Raw genomic sequence first — 23,588 nt, 5'->3', positions numbered from 1 at the left:
AGGAATTGATTGGTTTATATAGAATACCATGGATTTTTGAAGCCATACCTGGCAAGGTGGTAGAGGGGTTTTGGAACTCAACCAATTGTTCTTTTATTTCCATTATCTAATCTAATAGAAAGTGGGCTATATTCAGACCCAGTGTAAGCAGGTTCTGCAACCAGTGATATGCTTACATCAAATGTCAGTTTGGCCTATTACCTCAGTCTTGCATTCCAGGATTTCTGTGGTTGCCTGTATTCTATTTTTTCATCTAAGTGCCTCCAGACTGACAGGTTCCTCCTCCCACCCCCGTCCCTCTCCTGAGACGTACTTTCTCCTCCCCGTGTGTATGATCTCCATTATAGCATGCAGTCTGGGTTTGCCACAGGTCGGGATCAAAAATAAGGCTGTCCTTGTTTCTGCATGTTAGGCATTTTCAGATCATTAGACGCAATCAGGAATCTAGCACAAAGTATATTCTCCAACAGCCTCATTGTTCTTATGAGTGTAGCTGCTTCCCTCTATCACTTTTGATGCCAGAGCAGGGCTTCCTTGACATTATGGTGCTCTGAGTCCTGCCTGGTTCCAATCCCCTGTGCAAAGGGTATGTTGAAGAGCCAGTAGAGTTGTTGGAGGCGGGTGGGGGTGGGGGGAACATAGAGGGGGAAAAATGAGGAGCACTAAGGTCTGTTGGTCTAAAACCAACAGGGAACATTGAACTCTAATTTTGGTTCTACTACAGACTCCTGTGGGCTTGCCAATATGGTGATATAGCGTGTGGCAAGCTGGGATGTAAATATACAGCGTACTAGCCTGCTGTGCACTAAATGACTCTGTAGGCCCTGCTACCATTCACTGAAATTCCTGTAGTGCATGGTAGCAGGTCCATAGAGCCAGTTATGGTAGATTTACACCCCAGCTTGCAGCACAATAAATTGCCATATAGAAAAGCCCAGGGTGTGGCCTTCAGCAGTCAATTTATTTGGCCGCCACGTTGAATCAGTTTCTTTCCTTGTAAAAGGATGGCAATGCCTTATTGCCGATAGCTTACCTTATAGCTGTGAAAACGGAGGCCAGGGCTACACTATAAACTTACATCAGTATAACTGCAGTGCTCAGGGGTGTACCAATCTAACCCTCTGTGTAGATAAAGCTATGTCGATGGGAGGGCTTCTCTTGTGTCTCGCAGAGGTGGATTAACTACACTGATGGGAGAAGCTCTCCGAATGGCGTAGTAGCATCTTCACTGCAGCACTACGGTGGGGCAGATGTGCCGCTGCAGCATTTTAGGTGTACTACCATCAGTAGTTTGTTTGTAAAATACTTTGAAGATCTTAAATGCTCTCCAATATTTGTACTGTATCAATGCCTAGAAGCTCCCCAGATCAGAACCACATTGTGCTAGCTTTTGTACAAATATATAGTAAATGACAATCCCTGCCTCAGAGTTTACAGTTTAAGTGCTAAATATTAAAACCCTATTTTAATAAACCTAATTACATTCCCAATAGAGTAACAAATTTCAGGCATGAAAGCAAAATGTCCAACGGGGTCTTTGCAAAGCTGTAGATAGGGGAAGAGACTTATTCTGTGTAGCTATATCCTACAAAATAGAATAATTTCTAGCTATCTTAATCCTTTCAGAAGGAGGTGGATTTAAAAATGGTGATAAGATGTTCTTTCCAAGTGTCCCATATCCCCGGTTAAACTCAGACTTGCTAAAACAAATCTCCACATCCACAAGGCATCTGAATTGAATGAAGGATGAGCACATTGTGCAATTTTCTGGGCAGCATGTCAGTATAAAGAACATTCTGAAATGAAAAAATGTCTTCAAAATTTCAGTGACCATTCCTTCAACAAAAAGGTTAACACAGATTTATTATTATTATTTTTTTTACTATCCCTTTATGGGAAGGACAGCTAGTAGGGAATGAGGGAAATTGTTTTAGAATTTAGCCGAATGAATAGGATATGGAACAACTTAGCCCTGGAGTATTAGGGGGAAGGGAAGAGAAAAGAAAACAGAGCTGAGTAAATAATTCACTGTATGAGCTAAGCCTCTCTCTCTCTCTCTTCACAAATTGTCTGTGGGAAGCTCATGCTTTTCTTAAACATGTTGTTCTGAAATTAATTTGCCAGTTCTTGGTTTGTAGAATATGTGTAAATTGAGCTGTGGTAGTTCGTTTTAACTGTTGGGCACATAGTATTATCTCCATTCCCTGACTGGACTCGGTGTCGCTCTTAGGATCAGACTTGGCTGCTGAATACTTGCAGGGGCGCTGGAACAATTTTTATAGTGAGTGTGCTGAGATTCATTGAACCAAACTGTAAATCCCGTATATAATGGAAACCACTTCAGACCGGGGGATGCTGCAGCACCCTTAGTTCCAGCACCTATGAGTACTTGCCAATACAAGACCAAAAATTGCCTTCTGCAACTATTTGCTGATGTGGGAGCTCTCTTGGGCAGGGCTTGTCTTCCTGTTGGTTATGGATACAATACTGAGTGCAATGGGGCCCAGATCTGATTGGGATCCTTAAGTGCTACCACATTAGAAATAAGAAAAATAATTTTAACCTAAAATTTGCTCTTTTCATGAACATCCCTGCCATTAAACTTCTTCAGTAGGCTACTCATGGGAAGCCTACATAAAGGAGTGAACATGCCTTTAAAAAATCAGTGTTTTTATTCAAATGAATACATGCAGAAGTGTGCTTTTTTTTTTAATAAGGGTACAGTACTAGTATAAAGGTATAGTATGAGAGCATTTCTGTTAAGTTACCTTTGTGCCCTTCCATCAGACTTCCTTTTGGAGCACTGGAATAGGGAATTATTGTATACATCTTATTGACATATATTCATTGACATATTCATGTTCCTAGGATACTTTCAGCCTTTCTATCCTATGAGCTGTAGTAAAGATTTTGTAGTTTGTGTCCTTGCAGGATTATTTTAGGGGAGCTGAATGGGTTCCAGATTCTACGGGGAGCTAGTAATATGAGGTTAATTTGGCACTTGATGCTTGTGGCACAATAGGTATACTACTAAGCATGGAGTATCTGGATTTTGTTTGCTATAATGGGACATGCCTGCTAAATTCCTGTAGTGCAGAACACGTTCATGGCACCGGGGTTGGCCTGCTGGTTAAGGCACTGAACTGCAATGTGTGAGAACAGAGTCCTGGCTCTGCCACAGATATCCTGTGAGACTTTGGGCAAATCAGTTAATCTCTGTACCTCACTTCTTCATCTGTAGAATGGGGGTAACAATACTTCCTTAGTCTATTTAGACTGTAAAGTCTTTTGTGGAGGGAATGCTTCTTACTATGTGTTTGTACAGCACCTAGCACAATAGGATGTTGATTTTTAGTTGGAGGCATTTAGGTGCTACTGTAATACAAATAATAATTATATTTACCATATCTGCCTCTCCTTCTGTAACTCTAGCAAGTCATTAGACTTGCGGTACTCAATAAAATTCTTGTTTGATAATCTGATAGCTGTGACCTTTCCAAGCTCTCTTTGCTCTCTTTGCTCTCTTTGCCTTTGATCTTTATCCTACCGCATGTATTCCTGCAAGTACTGTAGACTGCCAAAACCAGCTGTATTTTCGTTTTGATTGTTTTCAGCTCCCTTCACATCTAGTGACTTTCGTACTCTGGTTAACTTCCAAAAGATATCATCCAAAAGGTGGCTGTAACTCAGAGCAATTCAATCTGTCTAGGGAAGGCAGTTTTCAAGTGTCCACTCATGACATTGCACACTGTAACAGATAAAATGCAAACTAATTGTGCCATAGTGCTTTAATGATTCATTACCTGTATAGTTTATTTTTGCAGTGATTTTGATGAATGCAAGGCTTGAAAAGTGAATGCAGCAGCACGTCTTCAGGGAGCTCCAAAGTAGAAAGTAAAATGGCAATTGTAGAGGGCATATCATTTACAGAGAAAATGTAATCATTCAACTTTATAAAGTGCTGGGGGAAAATATACATTATTCTAAAATATACATTATTCTGTAAAAGAGGCCTGGACAAAATGCACTCAAATAGATGCCTAAAATGATGGCTATTTGAGGAGGACACTGCTCCTTTCACATGGACTCTATTTGCTTCTATGGCCTCATTATAATTGTGTCTGCATGCCTTAAACATTTCTGAAATTTCCTCAGAACACCTCTCTAAGGTAGGGAAGTATTCTTATCCCCATTTTATAGATGGGAAACTGAGGCACAGAAACACTAAGTGACTTGCCCAAGATCACATAGGAGTCTGAAATACAAAAACAGATCACCGGAATCTCATGCAGCATCTTAACAGCAAAACCATCCTTCCTCAAGGCTGTAGAGGAATTTTGGAAAAATGGCACAGAAGAGGTTTGCATGATTTTGAGATGAATGCTTTATGACCTATTTTACAGGAATACCTGTTAAAAATAATAAATGCTACTGTGCTGTATTTTTACTCTTGCAGTAGTAAATTGTAAAAACAAACAGTAGGTGAAAAATAACCATTTCCCCCTGTCATTTTCTCTATTACATAAAATCAACTCACTGTGTTAAAGGTTTTGATGGAAAAACAGTGCAACTTAATTTTAGTTGAATCTATTGTATTTTTGGTCTTGCTAAATGCTGACAATTATTCCTCACCTTGTGACTGAAGATGCATTTCTCCATCTCCTGTAACAAGATGCTAGGATTATTATTGCTATGGATTGGTGTGTGGGAGAATAAGGGGGAAATGTTCCTTCACTTGACAGATAGCTTATGAAATTCTGGGAGGTCTTAATCATGAAAAACATTTAGTGGTAAGACAGGTTGATGTGACAGATATCTGAACACATGGCTACATTTCATCACCTACAATGAAGCTAGGAGCTAGATTTGCAAGCCAGCACTCTTTGAGAACTTTTCTCCTTATCTTAATAACTCCCACTTGAATGGGGCAACCATGTATCAATGCTACTGCAAGATAAGAGAACCTGTGCAATTAGGCATAAGCTCCCTGACACCAGGCTACTCTCTAATGCTTCATCCTGGCTCCTGTCGCAGAGAACTTTTTGATGTGGCCTCTTCACAATATTTCACAGGCAAACTTCAGTCCCACAATCCTGCTGGGGCCAGATGTCCTTGAGCCCCTTCATTTTAGCTGCACTTTTTGAATTGGAAACAATCAATCAGTAAGCAAAGGCAGTGCAAACTTATTGAATTCTACAGCTGAAAAATGAGATGGTTGCATCAAGTCTTGCCCACTGATTATTTATCATCATAATGAGAAATGATTTGAGCTCCACAGAGATTTTTTTTTTTAAAGACAAGCTCATAATGAAATTTCAGCTTTAATTTCACAGTATGCCTTTATCTCTTCTTTGTGCATTTCAGTTTGGAGGAAAAAATCTTTCCAATATGTGTTATTATTTCCTGAGGTTTATTAATGGGAAGAACATTGTTCATCAATCACCAGAAAGAAAAACAAGTCTTGTTATTAGCGAGTAATTTTGTTGTTGTGTTCTTGCATCTGATATTACTCTCTCTTGTAAGATGCCTTGATGGTTCTAACCAGACAGGTTTTTGTGATATCAGTAATTTGCTATTTTGCTTATTAAAACCAAAGCGCTCATAATTGAGTATGGCTTTGAGAATGAAGTAATGTCCCATTTATTGAGCTCTTATGTTTGGTAATAAAGGAGAACTTTCACAGTGGACACTGAGAATACATTAACAGTAATATTTCATTGGAAGCTCTGCTTTGGGCCTTGACTCTGCAGTTCTGATGCAGGCATAACTTGATTTGAAGTCAATGCAGAAATTCCATATATTAAGATAGCAGAACTGAGGCCTAGGTAGGAATACAGCAGTTAGACCTGAAAGGTCAGGACAGGGGATGTATTGAATATTAATACGATATACTTGCTCTTAATCTCCACCTGTGTACTTCCACCTCCCTGTAATTCATATCTGGAGCAGAGTAAGCCAAGTATTTTTTTAAAAAAATCTGTCATATAAATTGCAGCACCATATTTTGATGTATTGAATCTAATTTTTGCAAACTATATTTTTTTTTTCAAATTTTAGCCATTTTCATTACATTTCTCTGATCTTTAGAGTAGGATTCTTCATTGAAATCTATGAGTTGGGTTTTAAAATCGGTGACCCAGTAGAACACAGAGGTACATTTTGCTGGTGAAAAATCTGGATATTTGCTTGAAATGTAAACTCCTAGAATTGTTCAGGCAGAAAGTTTGCCTTTGTTTTATTTTTTAAAAAATGAAAACAAAAACTCCAAACCCTTTGCAACTCATCAATTTTTGCTATATGTTCAGATGTTTAATATGTATTTGATTTTTCATAACCACTGAACCATTGAATGCTAACCATTTCTAAGGCTCCCTTTTCCACAGCAATTCTAAATATTTGCCATATCACCTACATACATTTTGTCAGAAAACCAGACTTGACTTATATAACTGAGAAATGTAAATTGTTATATAGGCTCATTGAATTAAAGAGTTAATCACCAAGGTCTTGATTCAAAGCTACAGCTACTCTCACTGACCTCAACGAGCTTTGGATCTGCTCCCAAGGTCCCCAGTGCTGATTTCAGTGGTGGCAGAATGGCTCTTCAGAGCTGGAACCTCTTGCAGAATGCCTAAAACTGTGGGGGCCCGGATCTTAGATGAGACATCTGCATGCAAATGTACTACAAATAAGTAGTAGTAGTAGTAGTAGTAACTGTAGTAAGGAGGTTGGGTTTCATGGAAATCCAAAGGTGTCTCTTGGATTTCACAGTCTTGGGCACCCAAGCAATTTGGCCACATTTAAGGAAGGCATTCCTCATTTTCCTCTGCTCTTCTATTCTCTGTAGTTTAGCTGCAATATGAAAAGTATTAAATATTTAAAAAAATATTCACCCATTTCTGTAATAGCATAAAGTCAAAGCGGACCCTCTTGATGCCAATTGAATGTCAAGCAGTGAAGTCAGAGAGCATGTTCTATTGTTTAGCTTTGACAGGGCTGACAGCAGATACTTTCTGTGCTAAGTGTCTGTAATTTTTTTTAATGTTTACCTTGCATTAGTGCCTGGAGGCCTCAACCCGGTCAAGTTCTCATTGTCCTAGGTGCTGTACAAACAAGAAGTCTACAGCACTGCTGAGCCCAAGCATTCAAACACCAGGTTCCAAAAGATCTTTAAAATACATATTTTGGGAGTTTCTTTGAGGATTTTTGTGTCTTCTGGCTTTTGAGCCTTTAGCGATCACATTTCCAATCTTTTCTTCAAAATCATGAGGGATAGAAACTTTTTTTTTTTTAAATAAAATTGAGATTCTCATTGTTTCAGGAGCTGGGCTCAAAGGAAAAAACACCAAATAGCGGGAGACTCATGATTAAATCACAAGAGCTGCAGTAGTGGGTCTATAATCTTCAAATCTGTCTATAGAATCTAACCCTAGGCCTGCATCACAGTAGTGTCTGAGTTACGGGAAAGTTGCTGCATTTGGCTAATGGGGCTATTCTGATCTAATGTCACGAGCCTGGTGAAGCTCATGCATTGGTATCCCCCATTAAGGTACATTCCACGATATTGGTCAGACTTGGGCTCTTTGTTGATCCAGCCACATTGGTACTGGCTTTTGTTTGCCTTTTCTGTACACATCCCTGTAGCCAGGTTTTGTTTACACTAACATTTGGAGTGGGGGTTACTCTTATTCCTGCATGAATGTGTAAATTCCTGTGATATTGAGTGTATTCATACTGGAAGCTTTCACTCACCCAGCCTAAATATTCTGGGTTTGTGTTTTAGGGTGATGGTGTCAGGAAGCAGGAGGCGAATAGGAGTGTGAGGAATTCAGTGACTTTCCAATAAACCAAATAGTACAACAGAAAGATCACTTAGAGTGAGCAGCAATGAAGAGGGGAGGGGGCAATGCTAAATAACCCAAATGTTTCTTGTCTGGGGATATTTAGAAGAAGTTTCAGCCCCACGACATGGGGACAAAAGTGTCTCCAGTGTGACAGATATTGAGGCTGGGTGTTTGGCTGGACTGCCTTATGGAATATCCATTATGCATGGCACATGAACATACAGTCCTGTTAACATATTGGTGCCAACCAGCTGGAGGCTGAGGGCTGCAGAAAGGGGAAGAGGTTCCCAGCCTGGAAGAAGGGGGGACAGCAAGCACAACTGCAAATCCAGGAGGAAGAGGCTTTTGACAGCAGCAAGGTGGCTGTGGGCTGATCACTGAGTATGTTCATGTATTGGACTGGTAGGTGATTAAAGGCAGGGATGTACTTGCCAGGAGGAGGCCACGAATGGGAGAAAGCAGGAACGCGTAGTGGGTGAGCAACTCCTGCAGAGGAGCGGAAAGGTTTTGGCAGTGGATTTTAGATGGCATATAGCTAAACGCCAGCAGCAGGTGGAGGAAAATACAGAGTATCTGTAGGAATAGTGAATAGCAGCTCAAACTCTGCCCCAGAAAACCCAGAGCCCCCTGGCCAGAGCCCTAGAACTCAGGGAATTAAATGAGCCAAATAAAAGCTTGGTCTACATTCCATACCCCCAAGAAACGTAATTATAAGTTAGTAAAGTCCACACCACTAAGCAACACAGTTATACTGACCTGACACCCCCCCCACCCCCCGTGTAGACAGCGCTATGTCAATGGGAGTGCTGCTCTTGTTGACATAGCTGCTGCCTCTTGGGGATATGGAATACTTATGCCGACCAGAGAAGCTCTCCTGTTGGGAGCCCATCCATTTTTAAATCTGGGGGTGTCCACGTGGTTCTCCAAAAGAGGAAAGGAGAAGACTTAATTGTCCTTCATAATAGTCATGCTGTTCCTCTCTGGAGGAACAATTTAAAAGGTTATCCAATGAGGGAAGAGAAACCACACCATGTGACTCGAGTGACAATCAATTACACAACTCGCATAGCAAATTACCAGTACTGAAGATTCAAAGCAGTGCTTGTTACCAAGGTTATGCAATAGGCAATTTGCAAAAAATGGGACATAGTTAGTTTGCCATGAGGAGTTTGACCAGCTGTAATGTTAATCATTAGTGACCACTGTACCCAATTAGTGAGCACCATTGACAACCTCTGAAAGAAGTCTCTTCTAGTTTTCCCCTACCAAAGAAAGGCATTATAATATAGGCTCAAGGCCTTAAGGGACTAGGGGGACAGAATATGATAGGTACTCTCAAGAGGATCAGGCAAAACCCCCAACTGAGAAAGAAATACAGCTTTTGAAGGTATTTGTGCTATTTTTAGATTTTACATGAAAAAAGACACTTTGCTTTATAGTTACTGTTCAAAAGAAATCTACAGTAAAGTATACAAAACAAAAGCTAATCAGAAAGAGAGATGGATGAGAGGCTGCAAATTCAATTGGGTAATAAGCAAGTATTCCTAGAAATTACGCAGACCAGTCTTTTGCAGTTATTTTCAAAATCTGGAGTATAGACCTGAGCAATTCCTGGTGGTTCTCAGAGCTGCTGCTTCTCTCACAAATATAAAGCTTCTATCGGTGTTCAAACATTGTCACTGCCTGCTTGTTGATAGCCCAGTCTGAGCCTCTCCACAGTCCTTGACACAAACTCCTCTCTGCAGACAGTGTGGCTGTTTTGTGTCTGCATTTGTTGTGTGTTTCTTGGAACGGGGAACAAATTTGTGGAGGAATAGCAAACATAAGTATGACAGAATCAAACAGTAACATGATGATTAGAGCAGTGCAGGCTGGAAAACTAAAATTCTAGGTAAAATTCTATGCTTGGAGAATAAGAGAAATAAATTTGTAGTAGGGGGGAGGTAACTAATAAGTCACACCTATCCTATTAAGGCTAGTTTGTCATCTTAACAGAGCCCTCTTACTTTTTTTTATGTAATCAAGCCACAGGGGAAGTATAAAGAAAAGGCCTCACTGGGAAGATGAGTCCCTGAGAAGATCTATGCTTTGAAAAGTGTTCCACCATATGACTATCTCTAATACAATACAGTAATGAATCCTAGTGAGTTTCCAGTATTGCATCCTAGCTTGTTTTGAAAAAGGTTTTAAAAAATTGACTCCATCTGTCTGATGGTAAAAGGTTATGGTAAGGTTCTTGAAAAATAGATTATTTTTCCTCTCTTTAATTTTATTTTTAAATTTTTGCACTTTACTACCAAAACAACATTACATATAAATACTAATGATGAAGAGATTGCACATGATTAATGTTAAACTGAACATTTGTTAAAATAAAGACTGTTTCATATAGCATAAAACTGTTGAATTATCAAAACACAGAGTTAAAGTTTTGGTCCTTAGACTTAAGCATGACTATTTTATTTTCTTGGAAGTGGATCTGAAAGCTGAAATTCCTTTTATCTCTGTCCTGCAGTATTTGTGGCTTAATAAACCAATCAGAATAATCTTTCCTTTCTAGTAGAAATAAAAAGAACTCTCAATTAAAAGGCCCAACTTTCATGCTTTCATTTATTTATGATTTTAGGGATAATGAGTGGGTAGAGGCAGTTAGGTTTTACCAGTATAATTAATTTGTAAATCAGTAGCATTGCACTATTTTCAATAGGACACTTTAAGAAGCATTGTAAGACAATTTACTTCCTCTACATATATAGTACTTATTTAAAATCCCTAATGTTGACCACATCATCTTGAATATTCCTGGATTTTGCACTATCCTGAAAACAGTGGGGTTTGGGAAATATTAAGGCCACAACACACACAATGACTCTGATGAATTATGAGTAGCAGAGTCTCCTCATTGTCCTGGCCACATAGAAAGACAGATAAGTTGCTATGTGCTTGGTTTAATTAGGTCACAAATTTATTAACTTACCTGGGAATACCCAGCAATAAAGCATACGGTGCGGGCCATCCGTCTTTCTTTAATCATTTCCACCGACGTGGGAGGATTGCAGTCAGTCCTGGGCCTTCCCAACTTGGTCCCAGCCAGCCTGTTGCTGGGAACCTGCCACCATCCCCTCATATGGGGAGAGGGAGGCTGGAAGAAGGCGGGGGGGGGGTCCTTCCCCACTATACCAGATGTTAGGGGTGCCAACCAGCTTCCTCAGGAGAGGCCTTCCCTTAAGTAGCTTTCTAGCTCTGCGTTTTCAGGGAACCGGATCCCTTATAGAACAAGTATCTGCGCAGGACACCTGCCACAAAGAAGCACCAGCTCCTAGTCAGTGGTCAAAGAAGAGTCCGTCTGGAGCGTATAAACACAGACATGTGGTGTGCCTGGTATGTCTCTGCTCCCACCTGACAAGGGCTTCTGGCTCCCTCTTGCTCCACTCTGGTTTTGCCCCCTTGTAACCCAGAGCAGTGGGAACCCTTAAAGGGGCAACAACCCCTTTTGTTCTTGCCACCCAGACAAAGACTCACTGCATCCAGTTGTGGTGAGCAAATTCTGTTATTAAATTCTTTAGTGTAATAAATATTTTATCAGTTCCCATTTAAAGCCATTTCACACACTCTGAAATCCATAATGTTGACCACGTACGTTTGAATATAAATATTCTGTCATTTTGCACTATGCTGAAAACACTGGGGTTCAGTTAATAGTAAGGCCACACGCAATAATGACTCTGTTGAATTATCAGTAACAATGCTGCATCATTTGCCTTTTAAATTTTTCAGCTTTCAGAAATGCAAATGCACTTGTACTACAGAACCTGAGGTAAGGGGAATAGGGACTGCTTTGTCTTTCTAACACTTAGCATAATGGGATCTGGATGAAGCATCTAGGTACTACTGAAATACAAATAATAAACTAAGAAGTAAATGTCAAATATTAACAATTAAAATTGATCCTTTTATTTTTGAGATACTGCATACAGGTATGAAAGCGATAGGAAGGATCAGTGTTATGGGAAGAACACACATAATTGCAATAATTCCTCCTGTTCTCTTTAAAAATATAGCTTTCAGCTTTTACTATAGCATGTTGCCTGGTAGGTGTATTGCTGAAACATAGCATATAGGTCACTGTGTGAATATTTATTTTATACTGTATTCTACCTATTCTAAAGCATTTATATAGCATTGTAAACTTCTGATGCTTTATGGAGATAAGGCATACCGCCATACCGCCAGGAGTGTGCAAGCAACGTTAGACAAGAGACACCAGACAGGCCAATGGTGTGGGAGGGAGAGGGGAGAAAAAGGGAAGAGGAACAGCTTCCATTTGGCACATGTGGTGGTGAAAGGCATGAAACCCGCTGTAGATCTCCCCATGTTAGAATCCAGTGTTACAGTCAAGTCTTAGTCAAGCATTTGATAAAGTAGTAAATACATATTAGGAGTGGTCTTTTTGGGGGGAGGGTGTTAGATTTGTTTTGGTGGGACGGTGGGCTTTTTGGGGTGGAGGTTTGTTTTTGAAGAGATTGATCTGTTTCCTGGCCCCAGCTGCATGCTATGGGTCAATTGCAGATGGTTAACATCCCAATTTTATGACAGCTAACGATGTCCACTGACTTTACTAAATATTGTTAAATCTTCCCTCTTTGGGAAGGGAGAGGAAGGGGAAACTTCAAATAAAATCAAACCTATTAACTGAAAATAACAATCATTAACAAATTCAGCCAATTAACAAAACTTGCCCAAAGTGACATCTAGGGTGCAGGGGATGTTGGAAGCTGTCGGTGATAAGTTTCAGAGTAGCACAGAGTGTAAATCTGTATTTGCAAAAAAAGGAGGAGTACTTGTGGCACCTTAGAGACTAACAAATTTATTTGAGCATTAAGCTTTTGTGAGCTACAGCTCACTTCATCGGATGCATTCAGTGGAAAATACAGTGGGAAGATTTATATACATAGAGAACATGAAACAATGGGTATTACCATACACACTGTAACCAGAGTGATCACTTAAAGTGAGCTATTACCAGCAGGAGAGTGGGGGGGGGAACTTTTGTAGTGATAATCAAGGTGGGCCATTTCCAGCACTGGACAAGAACGTCTGAGGAAGAGCGGGGGTGGGGGAGGGGGATAAACATGGGGAAATAGTATTACTTTGTGTAATGACACATCCACTCCCAGTCTCTATTCAAGCCTAAGTTAATTGTATCCAGTTTGCAAATTAATTCCAATTCAGCAGTCTCTTGTTGGAGTCTGTATTTGAAGTTTTTTTGTTGAAGTATTGCCACTTTTAGGTCTGTAATCGAGTGACCAGAGAGATTGAAGTGTTCTCCGACTGGTTTTTGAATGTTATAATTCTTGACGTCATTTATTCTTTTACGTAGAGACTGTCCAGTTTGACCAATGTACATGGCAGAGGGGCATTGCTGGCACATGATGGCGTATATCACATTGGTAGATGTGAAGGTGAACGAGTCTCTGATAGTGTGGCTGATGTGATTAGGCCCTATGATGGTGTCCCCTGAATAGATATGTGGACAGATTTGGCAACGGGCTTTGTTGCAAGGATAGGTTCCTGGGTTAGTGGTTCTGTTGTGTGGTGTGTGGTTGCTGGTGAGTATTTGCTTCAGGTTGGGGAGCTGTCTGTAAGCAAGAACTGGCCTGTCTCTCAAGATCTGTGAGAGTGATGGGTCGTCCTTCAGGATAGGTTATAGATCCTTCATGATGCACTGGAGAGGTTTTAGTTGGGGGCTGAAGGTGATGGCTAGTGGCGTTCTGTTATTTTCTTTGCTGGGTCTGTCCTGTAGTAGGTGACTTCTGGGTACTCTTCTGGCTCTGTCAATCTGTTTCTTCACTTCAGCAGGTGGGTATTGTAGTTGGGAGGTAGGGCAGATGGGTTCAGAGTGTGTGTGGGGAGGCTCTGGGCCAGGGAAGTGGGTTAGGGTGCAGGGGGGGTGAGGGCTCCATCTGGGGGTGTAGGCTGTGGGGTGGGGCTGGGAATGAGGGGATTGGAGTACAGGAGGGGGTTCAGGGATGGGGCAGGGGTTTGGGGTGCAGGCTTACCTCTTGTGGCTCCCAGTCCATGGTGCAGCGCGGGGGCTAAGGCAGTCTTCCTACCTGTCCTGAGTCTGCGCTGCTCCCTGGATGCAGCCAGCACTGCAGGTTCAGATCCTAGGTGGAGGTACAGCAGGTGGCTCTTCGTGCTGTTCTTGCCCATGGGTACAGCCCTCACAGCTACTATTGGCTGTGGTTCTCGGCCAATGGGAGTGTGGAGCTGGTACTCGGGGTGGGGGTAGTGCGTGGAGCCCTGTGGCCCCCTGTGTAGAAGCCAGACCTGCTGGCTCTTCTGGGGTGCAGTGTAGAGCCAGGACAGGTAGGGACTAGCCTGCCTTAGCGCCGCAGAACCGCTGACCGGACTTTTAATGGCCCAGTCAGCAATGCTGACCAGAGCCACCAGGGTCCCTTTCCCACCAGGTATTCTGGTAAAAAAAAAAAAACAAAAAACCAGACATCTGGTCACCCTAGAAGTGCTGAGTGAATCAGGCTCTTAAGGTAAAAGTAAATGCAGAATTTGGTGTAATTTATTTTGTTTTTGCTGTAATCATTTTACACTGGCTAAAAGTAGAGAACTGTTGGAGCACAGCCTTATTTGATGATGGCTGATATATTACAGATATTGTTTATCTAGTCATTGCTTTTCGAAAACTTCAGAATACAAAAGATTGGGACAGTGCGGGAAAATTTACCCGTGATACGTGTGTTTGTTTTAGATTAAGGCTGAACTAATATTCATTTTAGTCAAGATCCAATATTTAAGTACAATATATATAGGCTATAAGCTGTTTTTTTTTTAACTGATGATAGATGAACTATTCTTCCTCTGTTATGAATCATAGAATATCAGGGTTGGAAGGGACCTCAGGAGGTCATCTAGTCCAACCTCTTGCTCAAAGTAGGACCAATCCCCAATTTTTGCCCCAGATCCCTAAATGGCCCCCTCAAGGATTGAACTCACAACTCTGGGTTTAGCAGGCTAATGCTCAAACCACTGAGCTATCCGTCCCCCTTAAGTCCACATGTGTAAATTTGTAGGTAATATGAAAACTTCAGCCAGTGAGTATCTACCTAATATCAATCTGTCTGTACAGAGATTTAAAAAAAAAAGCACATCAATTACAATGTGTACACATACCAGAAATAAAGCATAAAACTGCTCATTAATAACACACAATTCCCAAAGGGAAAAAACCCTTACAAAATACAGTAAGACACACAAACCAGTATCTAATACAAATTCCTTCATGAACATAAGCTTTTTACAAAGATCTCTATGGTGGCAATAACCTCACAATAAAAGTAGGTAGTTCTAAACAATACTTAGGAAGAGTTTGCTTGTCTTGTTTTGAAGGAGACCGTTTGAATGACTATGTACAGGAAACAATTCTGTTGATTGTAAAGTTGCTGAGTTGCAGAAAATATTCATTTATTTTAATGGATAATATTCTTGTGGGCCTGATTCTCACACTGTTGTAAGTCCAGAGTGACTCCATTGAAGTAAATGGAGTTACACTGGTGTAAAATGGTGCTCAAGATCAGAATCTAGCCCAGAGAATCCATTTTATGTTCTGCAAGGTTAAAATCAATCGGCTGAAGTCTGGAAACAGCTATTGGTATCTGACACATTGTTTCAGTATTATTAAAATTGAGACCTGAATGGACAAAACTCGAGACTTCTAAAATTAAAGGGACACCAAAAATCTGAAAACTATTAATTTAAGAAAAGTGAGTTCTAAAGCTCACTCACTCCTGCGTCCCTTTGCCAGCTTTTGTGCTTTTTTTGATCATATTCTTCTGTTCTTTAACAGTCTCACTCTCATTACTGCATGAAAGATCCACACAAATGAAAGGGGAAATTGCCTCTACAGGAGAAACAGAAAAACCGATTACATACAAAGGTCTGATCTACACTTAAAAATTAGGTTGACCTAGCGAAGTGGCTCAGGGGTCTGAAAAATCCATACCCTTGAGCAATCAAGTTAAGCCGACCTAACCCATGATGTAGACAGTGCTAGGTCGACAGAAGAATTCTTCCATCAACCTAGCTACTGCTTCTTGGGCAGATGGATTAACTCTGGCAGACAGGACGTCCCCTCCCGTCGAATTCGGTAGTGTCTACCCTGAAGAACTACAGTGGCACAGCTGCTGTAGTAGTTCAACAAGTTTAGAGAAGCCCAAAGTGCAGTCAAGCCTGTAAAGTAAACAAACTGGAAAAAATAGTGAAATAATTTTCTCTAAAAGAAAAGTAGTACTTGTGGCACCTTAGAGACTAACAAATTTATTTGAGCATAAGCTTTCGTGAGCTACAGCTCACTTTCATTGATAGTAAGCACACATGCTTCTTGTAGTAATATAGTAGTTAAAATATAATGGAGAAGTTTGATTTCTAAGTTGGCTTTAAAGTTTGATATTCCATCCTTAATTCAGCCTGTTGTGCGGAGATAGGCATCACACAGTGAACGATGCATAACAGAGTGTGCTGGTCTAAGAACCCTGCAATTCTCAGAGGATCAGCAGGCCTGATCCTTGGAAGTGCCAAGTGCGCCTCTTACTATTCCTGTTTTATAACAAATCGTTCCCAAACTTCTGTAGACTTGATCCTATGGTACCTTATGTATGTGTGTCAGATCCATAAACAGTGGAAATGCTATGTTACTGCTGTGATGGAGGGAAAGGAATAATAGTAGCAAAAAACTTGTGCAAGGAGACTCTGTGTGTTGTAGGTATAACCTCGGGGGGGGGGGGGGGGGAGGTTGGCCTTTGCAAGCAAAGGCAGATAGGAAAAGAAAAGGAGGCATGTTGGCCCACAGAGGCATGGCCAGTATCAGTGTTACTTCTGGCTACATGATTTTTCCGGCCTTTACTGGCAAGTTGGGAATGAGGCGTCATTTCACAGCTCCACTGTGTGTATTCTCCCTTCCATGCAAGCACAGCCCCTTAGCTCAGGCTAAATACTATTTTTGCAAAAACCCAATGCTGTATTTGTACCAGTATCTGAAAACACTCTATAATGCCCCTTTGATGGAGCTCTTATTGTTCCAGCTTCAACTAAAGTGCTTTGAATGGTATAATGAAATGCTATTTAGAAAACTAAAAGCTCTGTGGTTTAAAGTGAATTGAGAATTTAAAAAATATGGACTCCCTTTACTACATTTGCCACCATGTACAATACCACAGTACAACTTTAAAGGCTCTAGTATGGCTCTACAAACTGAATCACGTACGGGAAAGAAGGGGGGCGTCTGAGTCCCTTCATAAAGGGGATGCTGCAGGCATTCTGCGTGGAGCAGGAGCAAGTCCAATGGCTGCAAGGGTGCTGAGGGGGAGCATGCTTACCTGTGGCACTTGCTACACCTTTTCATTGGGTATAGCATGCCCTTTCCCCAGTGATACTTTGCATTGACATGTTGGCATGCAAGGAGGTAGGACATGGAGATGTCCCTGTCCTACTCAGGCAGGCCTCCTCTCAGAACTGAACTGCTGCAGGCAAGATTGGCTGGCTTCCCCTGCTTCTGCTCTCCAGAACGGACACCTCTCTGTGCCTTTTCCCTATCTAATGCACTTCTGCAAGGTAGCCATAACTTGGCCCAACGTGTCCAGTAATAATGTATCCCTTAGCTGTTCAGTAGAAGAAGAAAAATGCGCTCAATTCAAAGAAATGTTAACAGAAGACTTTGTGTTACTCAGTAGACCTGGAAAGCGTTCCTGCTATTGATGATGCTCTCAAATATATGCAACTAAGTCATAGTCAGATCATTTGGTGTTGGTTGGAATAATATTAGCCATCCTGAATTAGTTTGGCACTAATGTGGCTGTGTTGAGTGCTGTGATTCCAGAGGAATTCCTCTGTTTGTTTGTAGTCACCAGGTGCTCTGTATAAAACGACGTCTTGCTGCATGACTTAATTTCACAGGAATGATTGATATAAAATGGGTGGCCAAACTGTGGTTCGTGAGCCGCATGCGGCTCTTTTACAGCTAAAGTGCAGTTCACGGAGCCCTCCCTCCCCTGTTCTCCACCTACCAGACTGGGAGAGGGGAGCTCAGGGCTTCTGCCCTGTGGCAGGGTGATAGGGCTAGGGTCTTCTGCCTTGTGGAGAGGGGGATCTCTGGGCTCTAGTCTTGCTGGAGGTGTCTGCTGGGGCTCAGGGTTTCAGCCCTGCTCCTGCTGAAGCCCTGAGCTCCAGCAGGTGCTCCCAGCTCTCAAACTGAAGATTATTTTATGTGGCTCGGAGGGCCACTCTGATATAAAATATATTGTATGTCTTCAAATTAAATCCCTACAATAAAATAGAGTCAGGCTATTGCAACACACAGTGACTCAGCATCCCATTGCTGTTCTGGCTTGCAAAGCAATCCTCCCATTCCTGAGGGGGATAAATTATGAGACCAATCAATTGCTGAATAACTATCGCCCTGAGGGGATTGGATTATTGCCTTGTAAAACAGAGGAGTAGTGATGTTATTGCTATTGTAATCTGAGGGATTTTTCTTTTCATTTCCTATCAGGTTGAGGAAGGGGAGAGGTTGTCCTTTTTTAAATTTTTGTACCCTCCTCTGGAGGGCAAGTACAGTTGAGGCCACTTGTTGTGCTCAGGAATTTCATGATGTCATGCCAGTCTCATTGCTTTGAATAAAATGACCAGAATCGGGGACTGAAATGACTACTACCCTGCACTCTGATTGGATGACGGGTCCCTTTGTATTGTGAGGTGTGATGTTGAGGGAACAGTGACTGGGAATGTCAGCATCTACTCTATTGTGACATTCACCAGAGAACTTTGGAATAACTCACATTCATTATTCTGACACAGATTAGGCTCAAATGGCAATTGATGGGGATGGGGAGGCAAACAAAGTTGATCTGCCAAAGGTTTGTCTTGTTGTCCTTGTCCACCTTGGCTTAGATCTTGCAAGAACAACTTGCATTTCACTGTATTGAGCTTTCTATCAAATACGATGTCTCCTTTCAAAATACTAATCTTGACCTAAAATCAAAATATTGCTTACAGATGGTTTTCTGAACTCTTTCAACATTGTTTTTGTAAGTTGATAGGTGGTGATTCTTGTCAGATGTCTTGACCAAACTCCATCTTGCAGTGTCATCTTTGTTTGTTTGTCTGTCTGTCATTCACTTGGATAGTTCGCTCTTGAAAGCTGCTCGCTGCATTCTAAACTCACCTCTCCCATCTTGAGGCACATCATTACAGTTTTCTGAAAAATATAAGAATGTTTGCCTGTAAGTGTCAAGAAAACAGTGTAATGGGAAATAGCTTAACTGTAAACCTATATTGTCTCATTGTTTGTTTTAAAACAATCCCTTCTAAGTAGAGCTGAACAAATAATTGATATTTTTAGTTTGGTGGTTGAACTGAAAAATCTGGGGGTGAGGGAGTTTGTTTTGAACCGAAACTGAAATAAAAAAGTGGAGAAAAAAACAAAACAACCAAGTTGAGGTTGATTTCAAAATGACATTTTCAAAACTAATTGATTAGTTCAGGTGCCCTAGAAATGAACTTTTCAGTAAATTTACTATTTGCCCAATTTTTTTTGTTCAGCTCTTCTTATAAGGACCCTGATCTTGCAAATACTTTAGCACATGCTTAACTTATTCATTTAAGTAGTCCTATTGATGAGTTTGACTAATCAGCTGTGTAAGAGCTTGCTTAGTTGGAGTCTAAAACAGACACTAAAATTCGTTTCCTTCCCAAATTTCTCCTCCTCCATTGTGGATGACAATTGTCAATATTGATTGTCTTGTTGCCCAAGAACATGGCAAGGGGACAGCAGCCTTTTTGTTGTTTGTTGTTAATAAGAGCATGACATATTTGTCTTGAAACACAAAGGAAACAACACATGTAGCGTGAATTACTAGCAAGTTGAATTTTTTAAAAAAATCACTTTTTAAATAAAAAAATTGGATTTTCTTTATATTACATTTCCTTAAAAAAACTCTTTAAAAATTTAAAATTGAAATTGTAGTAAGTTTAGACCTTAACGCATGTCAATCTATGAAATAATTTTAAATTAAATTCCCAAAATAATATTAAGTGAATTTTAAACAATGTCAAATCACAGAATTTGAGGAAGGCAGTGGCTAAGCATCTGGAACCAGAGTTTGACAGCTAAACCAGCTTTTGACAGCAGTATCCTCTTCTGTAGGTGCAGAGAGAATTTCAGTTTATTAAACTAGTTCAGTTCAAAGACTACTTCATTCAAAATTAAGAAACCGGTTGGGAGTTGCAAAAACAGGAAAGCTTGTTCTCCTCTTCCAGTGTATGAATAAAAGCTTAGATGTGAAAGGATGAGATCTAAAATCTTGAAGGCCATAGTGACCACAAAGAATTTACTAACTAAGGATAATACTTCCTTGGTTTAATAAATCAGTTAATTTTTAATGCAAAACACATTGTGATAAATTTTTCTTTTATATCCAGAACACTTAAGGTAGCTTTATTGAATTTTAAAAAAGCAAAATGCTGCTTTTTGCATTTTTAATTGAACTTAAATGTCAATCCAAACACAGCTTGACACAAATCGTAAGTAAAAGATTAGCCATCTAGTAAATAGAAAATGCTGAATGATGCATTTCTCAATATAATAAAAATGTAAAATTAAGACTCTGAATGAATGTAAGTCAAGCTATATAATTGATTAAATAAATGTGTATAGATGCACTGTTTCCTCCTGGTTAGCAAAAAGAAGAACCAAACCTGTGTAAAGGTTATATTTAATTGCAAATCCATGTTTTAATAGTTACTAATCAATGAGGATCAACTTTGTTTAGGAAAATAATTAAGAAGTACAAATGCAAAACATAATTAAAATGGATTATTTAAATAAAAGCTTCCTGCTTACTGATTTTAAATCATGATGAAAATCAGTGATTTAAACCATTTTGATTTAAATCAATCCACCTGGGCTACTACAGTTGATCTAGTAAGTATTAATACTTGTAGAACACTCTCTAAAAATACCAAGTATGTGCACCTGTTTCTCTTGTGAGTTATATCACTTACCTGAACAGTCTCATTGGAGCCACTGGGTCAATTGGCCTGACCAAGTTTTACTCGTGTGAATAAAGGCTTAAAGATAAATCCCTATATAAGTGCTAAATAAATCTTATTCTTACTGATGTTGTTAATACCTTATGCATGGAGCACTGACTAGGAAACTAGTGTCCAATCCAGATACTCACTCTGCCACTGACTTAGTTTGTGGCCTTGAGAAATCACTTCATGTTTCTGAACAGCTATTAGGATATTTATTTACTTTGCTCACATAAGCCTTGAGAGGTTATTCAGTCTGACAATAACAAATGCTATAAATGTGCTAGGTGTCATCAAGTATACAGTCTTTGCAAATGACTATGGGCTTGATCCTGAGAGGTGCTGAGCACTTGCAAGTCATGTTGTTGATTATTTACTACAGACATAAAGTAAGAGGAACTGTCTGCCCCAAAGAGCTAAATGGACAAAGAATACGAAAGGTAGAGGAGAAAGAGGTGAAGTAACTTGATCCAGGTCACACAATACATCAGTAGCAGAGCTTAGAGAAGAACCTGGGCCTCCTGATTCCCAGCCCAGAGCCCTAGCTATTAGTCCATGCTGCCTAGGGGTTGGGAGTAATCAGTTCCTCTCTGGATGTGGCCAATGTCAAATGTTGCTCAGAACAATGACGTAGCATAAATACCTAGTCTAGATCAATACATAGGAAAATAATGTAGATTTCATTTTGGGATAGGCCAAGCTTAAAAATCTTCCAAGGAGCAAAATACACTTTATTATAGTTTGCCATTGCATATGTAGGCTGAGGCACAATATATATTGTTCTAACCCTAATAATACTCATTTACTTAACATAAGAACGGCCATACTGGGTCACACCAATGGTCGATCTAGCCCAGTATCCTGTCTTCTGACACTGGCCAGTGCCAGATGCTTTTGAGGGAATGAACAGAGCAGGGCAATTATCGAATGGTCCCAGCTTCTGGCAGTCAGATGTTTAGGGACACCCAGAGTAAGTGATTGCATCGCTGACCATTCTGGCTAATAGCCATTGATGAACCTATCCTCCGGGGACGTATCTTATACTTTTTATGAACCCAACTATACTTTTTGGCCTTCATACCATCCCCTGGCAATGGGCTCCATAGGTTGACTGTGTGGTGTGAAGACATAATTCCTTATGGTTGTTTTAAACCTGCTGAGTATTAATTTCATGAGGTGATCCCTGGTTATTATAGTGGTCACTTTCTCCACACCATTCAAGATTGTATAGACTTTTATCACAGCCCCTCTGTTGTCGTCTATCTTCTAAAATGAACAGTCCCAGTCTTCTTAATCTCTCCTCAAATAGAAACTGTTCCGTACCCCTAATAATTTTTGTTGCCATTCTCTGTACTTTTTCTAATTCTAATATAGCTTCTTTGAAATGGGGCGACCAGAACTGTGTGCAGTATTGAAGGTGTGGGCGTACCATGGATTTATATAGAGGTGTTGTTATATTTTCGACCTTATTATCTATCCCTTTCCTAATGGTTCTTAATGTTCTGTTCGCTTTTTGGACTGCTGCTGCACTTGGAGCAGATGTTTTCAGAGAACTATCCATGATAACTCGCAGATCTTTTTTGAGTGGTAACAGCTAATTTAAACCCCTCATTTTGTATGTATAGTTGGGAGTATGTTTTCTAATGTGCATCACTTTGCATTTATCAACATTGAATTTCATTGGCCATTTTATTGCCCAGTTTCCCAGTTTTGTGAAATCCCTTTGTAACTCAGACAAATCTGAAACAGACTGCAATATCTTGAGTAATTGGCAGTATCCTCTTTTCCACCTCACTGTTTTCCCCTTTTCCCAGATGATTTATGAATATGTTGAACAGCTCTGGTCCCAGTACAGATATTTGGGGACCCTCATATTTACCTCTCTCCACTGAGAAAACTGATAATTTATTCCTACCCTTTGTTTCCTGTCTTTTAACCAGTCACTGATCCATGAGAAGATCTTTCCTCTTATCCCATGACGGCTTATTTTGTTTGAGCCTTCAGTGAGATACCTTGTCAAAGGCTTTAGGAAAGTCGACAAACACTGTATCCAGAGGATCGCCCTTCTCAACATGTTTGTTGACATGCAACCTCAAAAATTTGAATAGATTGGTGAAGCATGATGTCCTTTTCTAAAATCTGTGTTGATTCTTCTCCAACATATCGTGTTCATCTACATGTCTTATAATTTTGTTCTTTGCTATAGTTTCAACCAATGTGCCTGGTACTGAAGTTATGTTTACCAGCCTGTAGTTGCTGGGGTCGCCTCTAGTGTGTTTTTTAAAAATTGGCATCACATTAGCTATCCTCCAGTCATTTGGTACAGGGTCTGATTTAAGTGATAGGTCACATACCACAGTTAGTAGTGCTGTAATTCCATATTTGAGCTCCATCAGATCTCTTGGGTAAATGCACTCTGATCCGAGTGACTTATTTCTGTTTAATTTATCAATTTGTTACCAAACCTCCTCTATTGACACCTCATCTGGGACAGTTCCTCAGATTTGTCACCTAAAAAGAATGGCTCTGGTGTGGGAATTTCTCTCCCATCCTCTAAAGTGAAGACTGATGTAGAGTTTAACTTCTCCTCAACAATCTTGTATTCTTTGAGTGCGGTAAATAAGCACCCTGACTTTCACAATA

General features: G+C 40.3%; 1 protein-coding gene and 1 long non-coding RNA gene across 2 annotated transcripts in view; one reads left to right on the top strand and one right to left on the bottom strand.

Annotated features, from left to right (window-relative positions):
- LOC122460483 overlaps positions 1-23,588 on the top strand; it is a 139,058-nt gene that overhangs the window by 54,599 nt on the left and 60,871 nt on the right. The gene's annotated exons all lie outside the window — the stretch shown is intronic.
- The window catches only part of SHISAL1 (shisa like 1), a 274,691-nt gene continuing 265,501 nt past the window's right edge, over positions 14,399-23,588 (bottom strand). The window contains exon 5 of the mRNA XM_038387401.2: positions 14,399-19,110. Within this exon, the coding sequence (XP_038243329.1) occupies position 19,110 (1 nt within the window). The 3' untranslated portion in view covers positions 14,399-19,109. The remainder of the gene's footprint in view (positions 19,111-23,588) is intronic.

Source organism: Dermochelys coriacea, chromosome 1 (genome assembly GCF_009764565.3).
Source record: "Dermochelys coriacea isolate rDerCor1 chromosome 1, rDerCor1.pri.v4, whole genome shotgun sequence".
NCBI lineage: Eukaryota > Metazoa > Chordata > Testudines > Dermochelyidae > Dermochelys > Dermochelys coriacea.
This window is presented reverse-complemented; position numbering and strand designations above follow the sequence as displayed.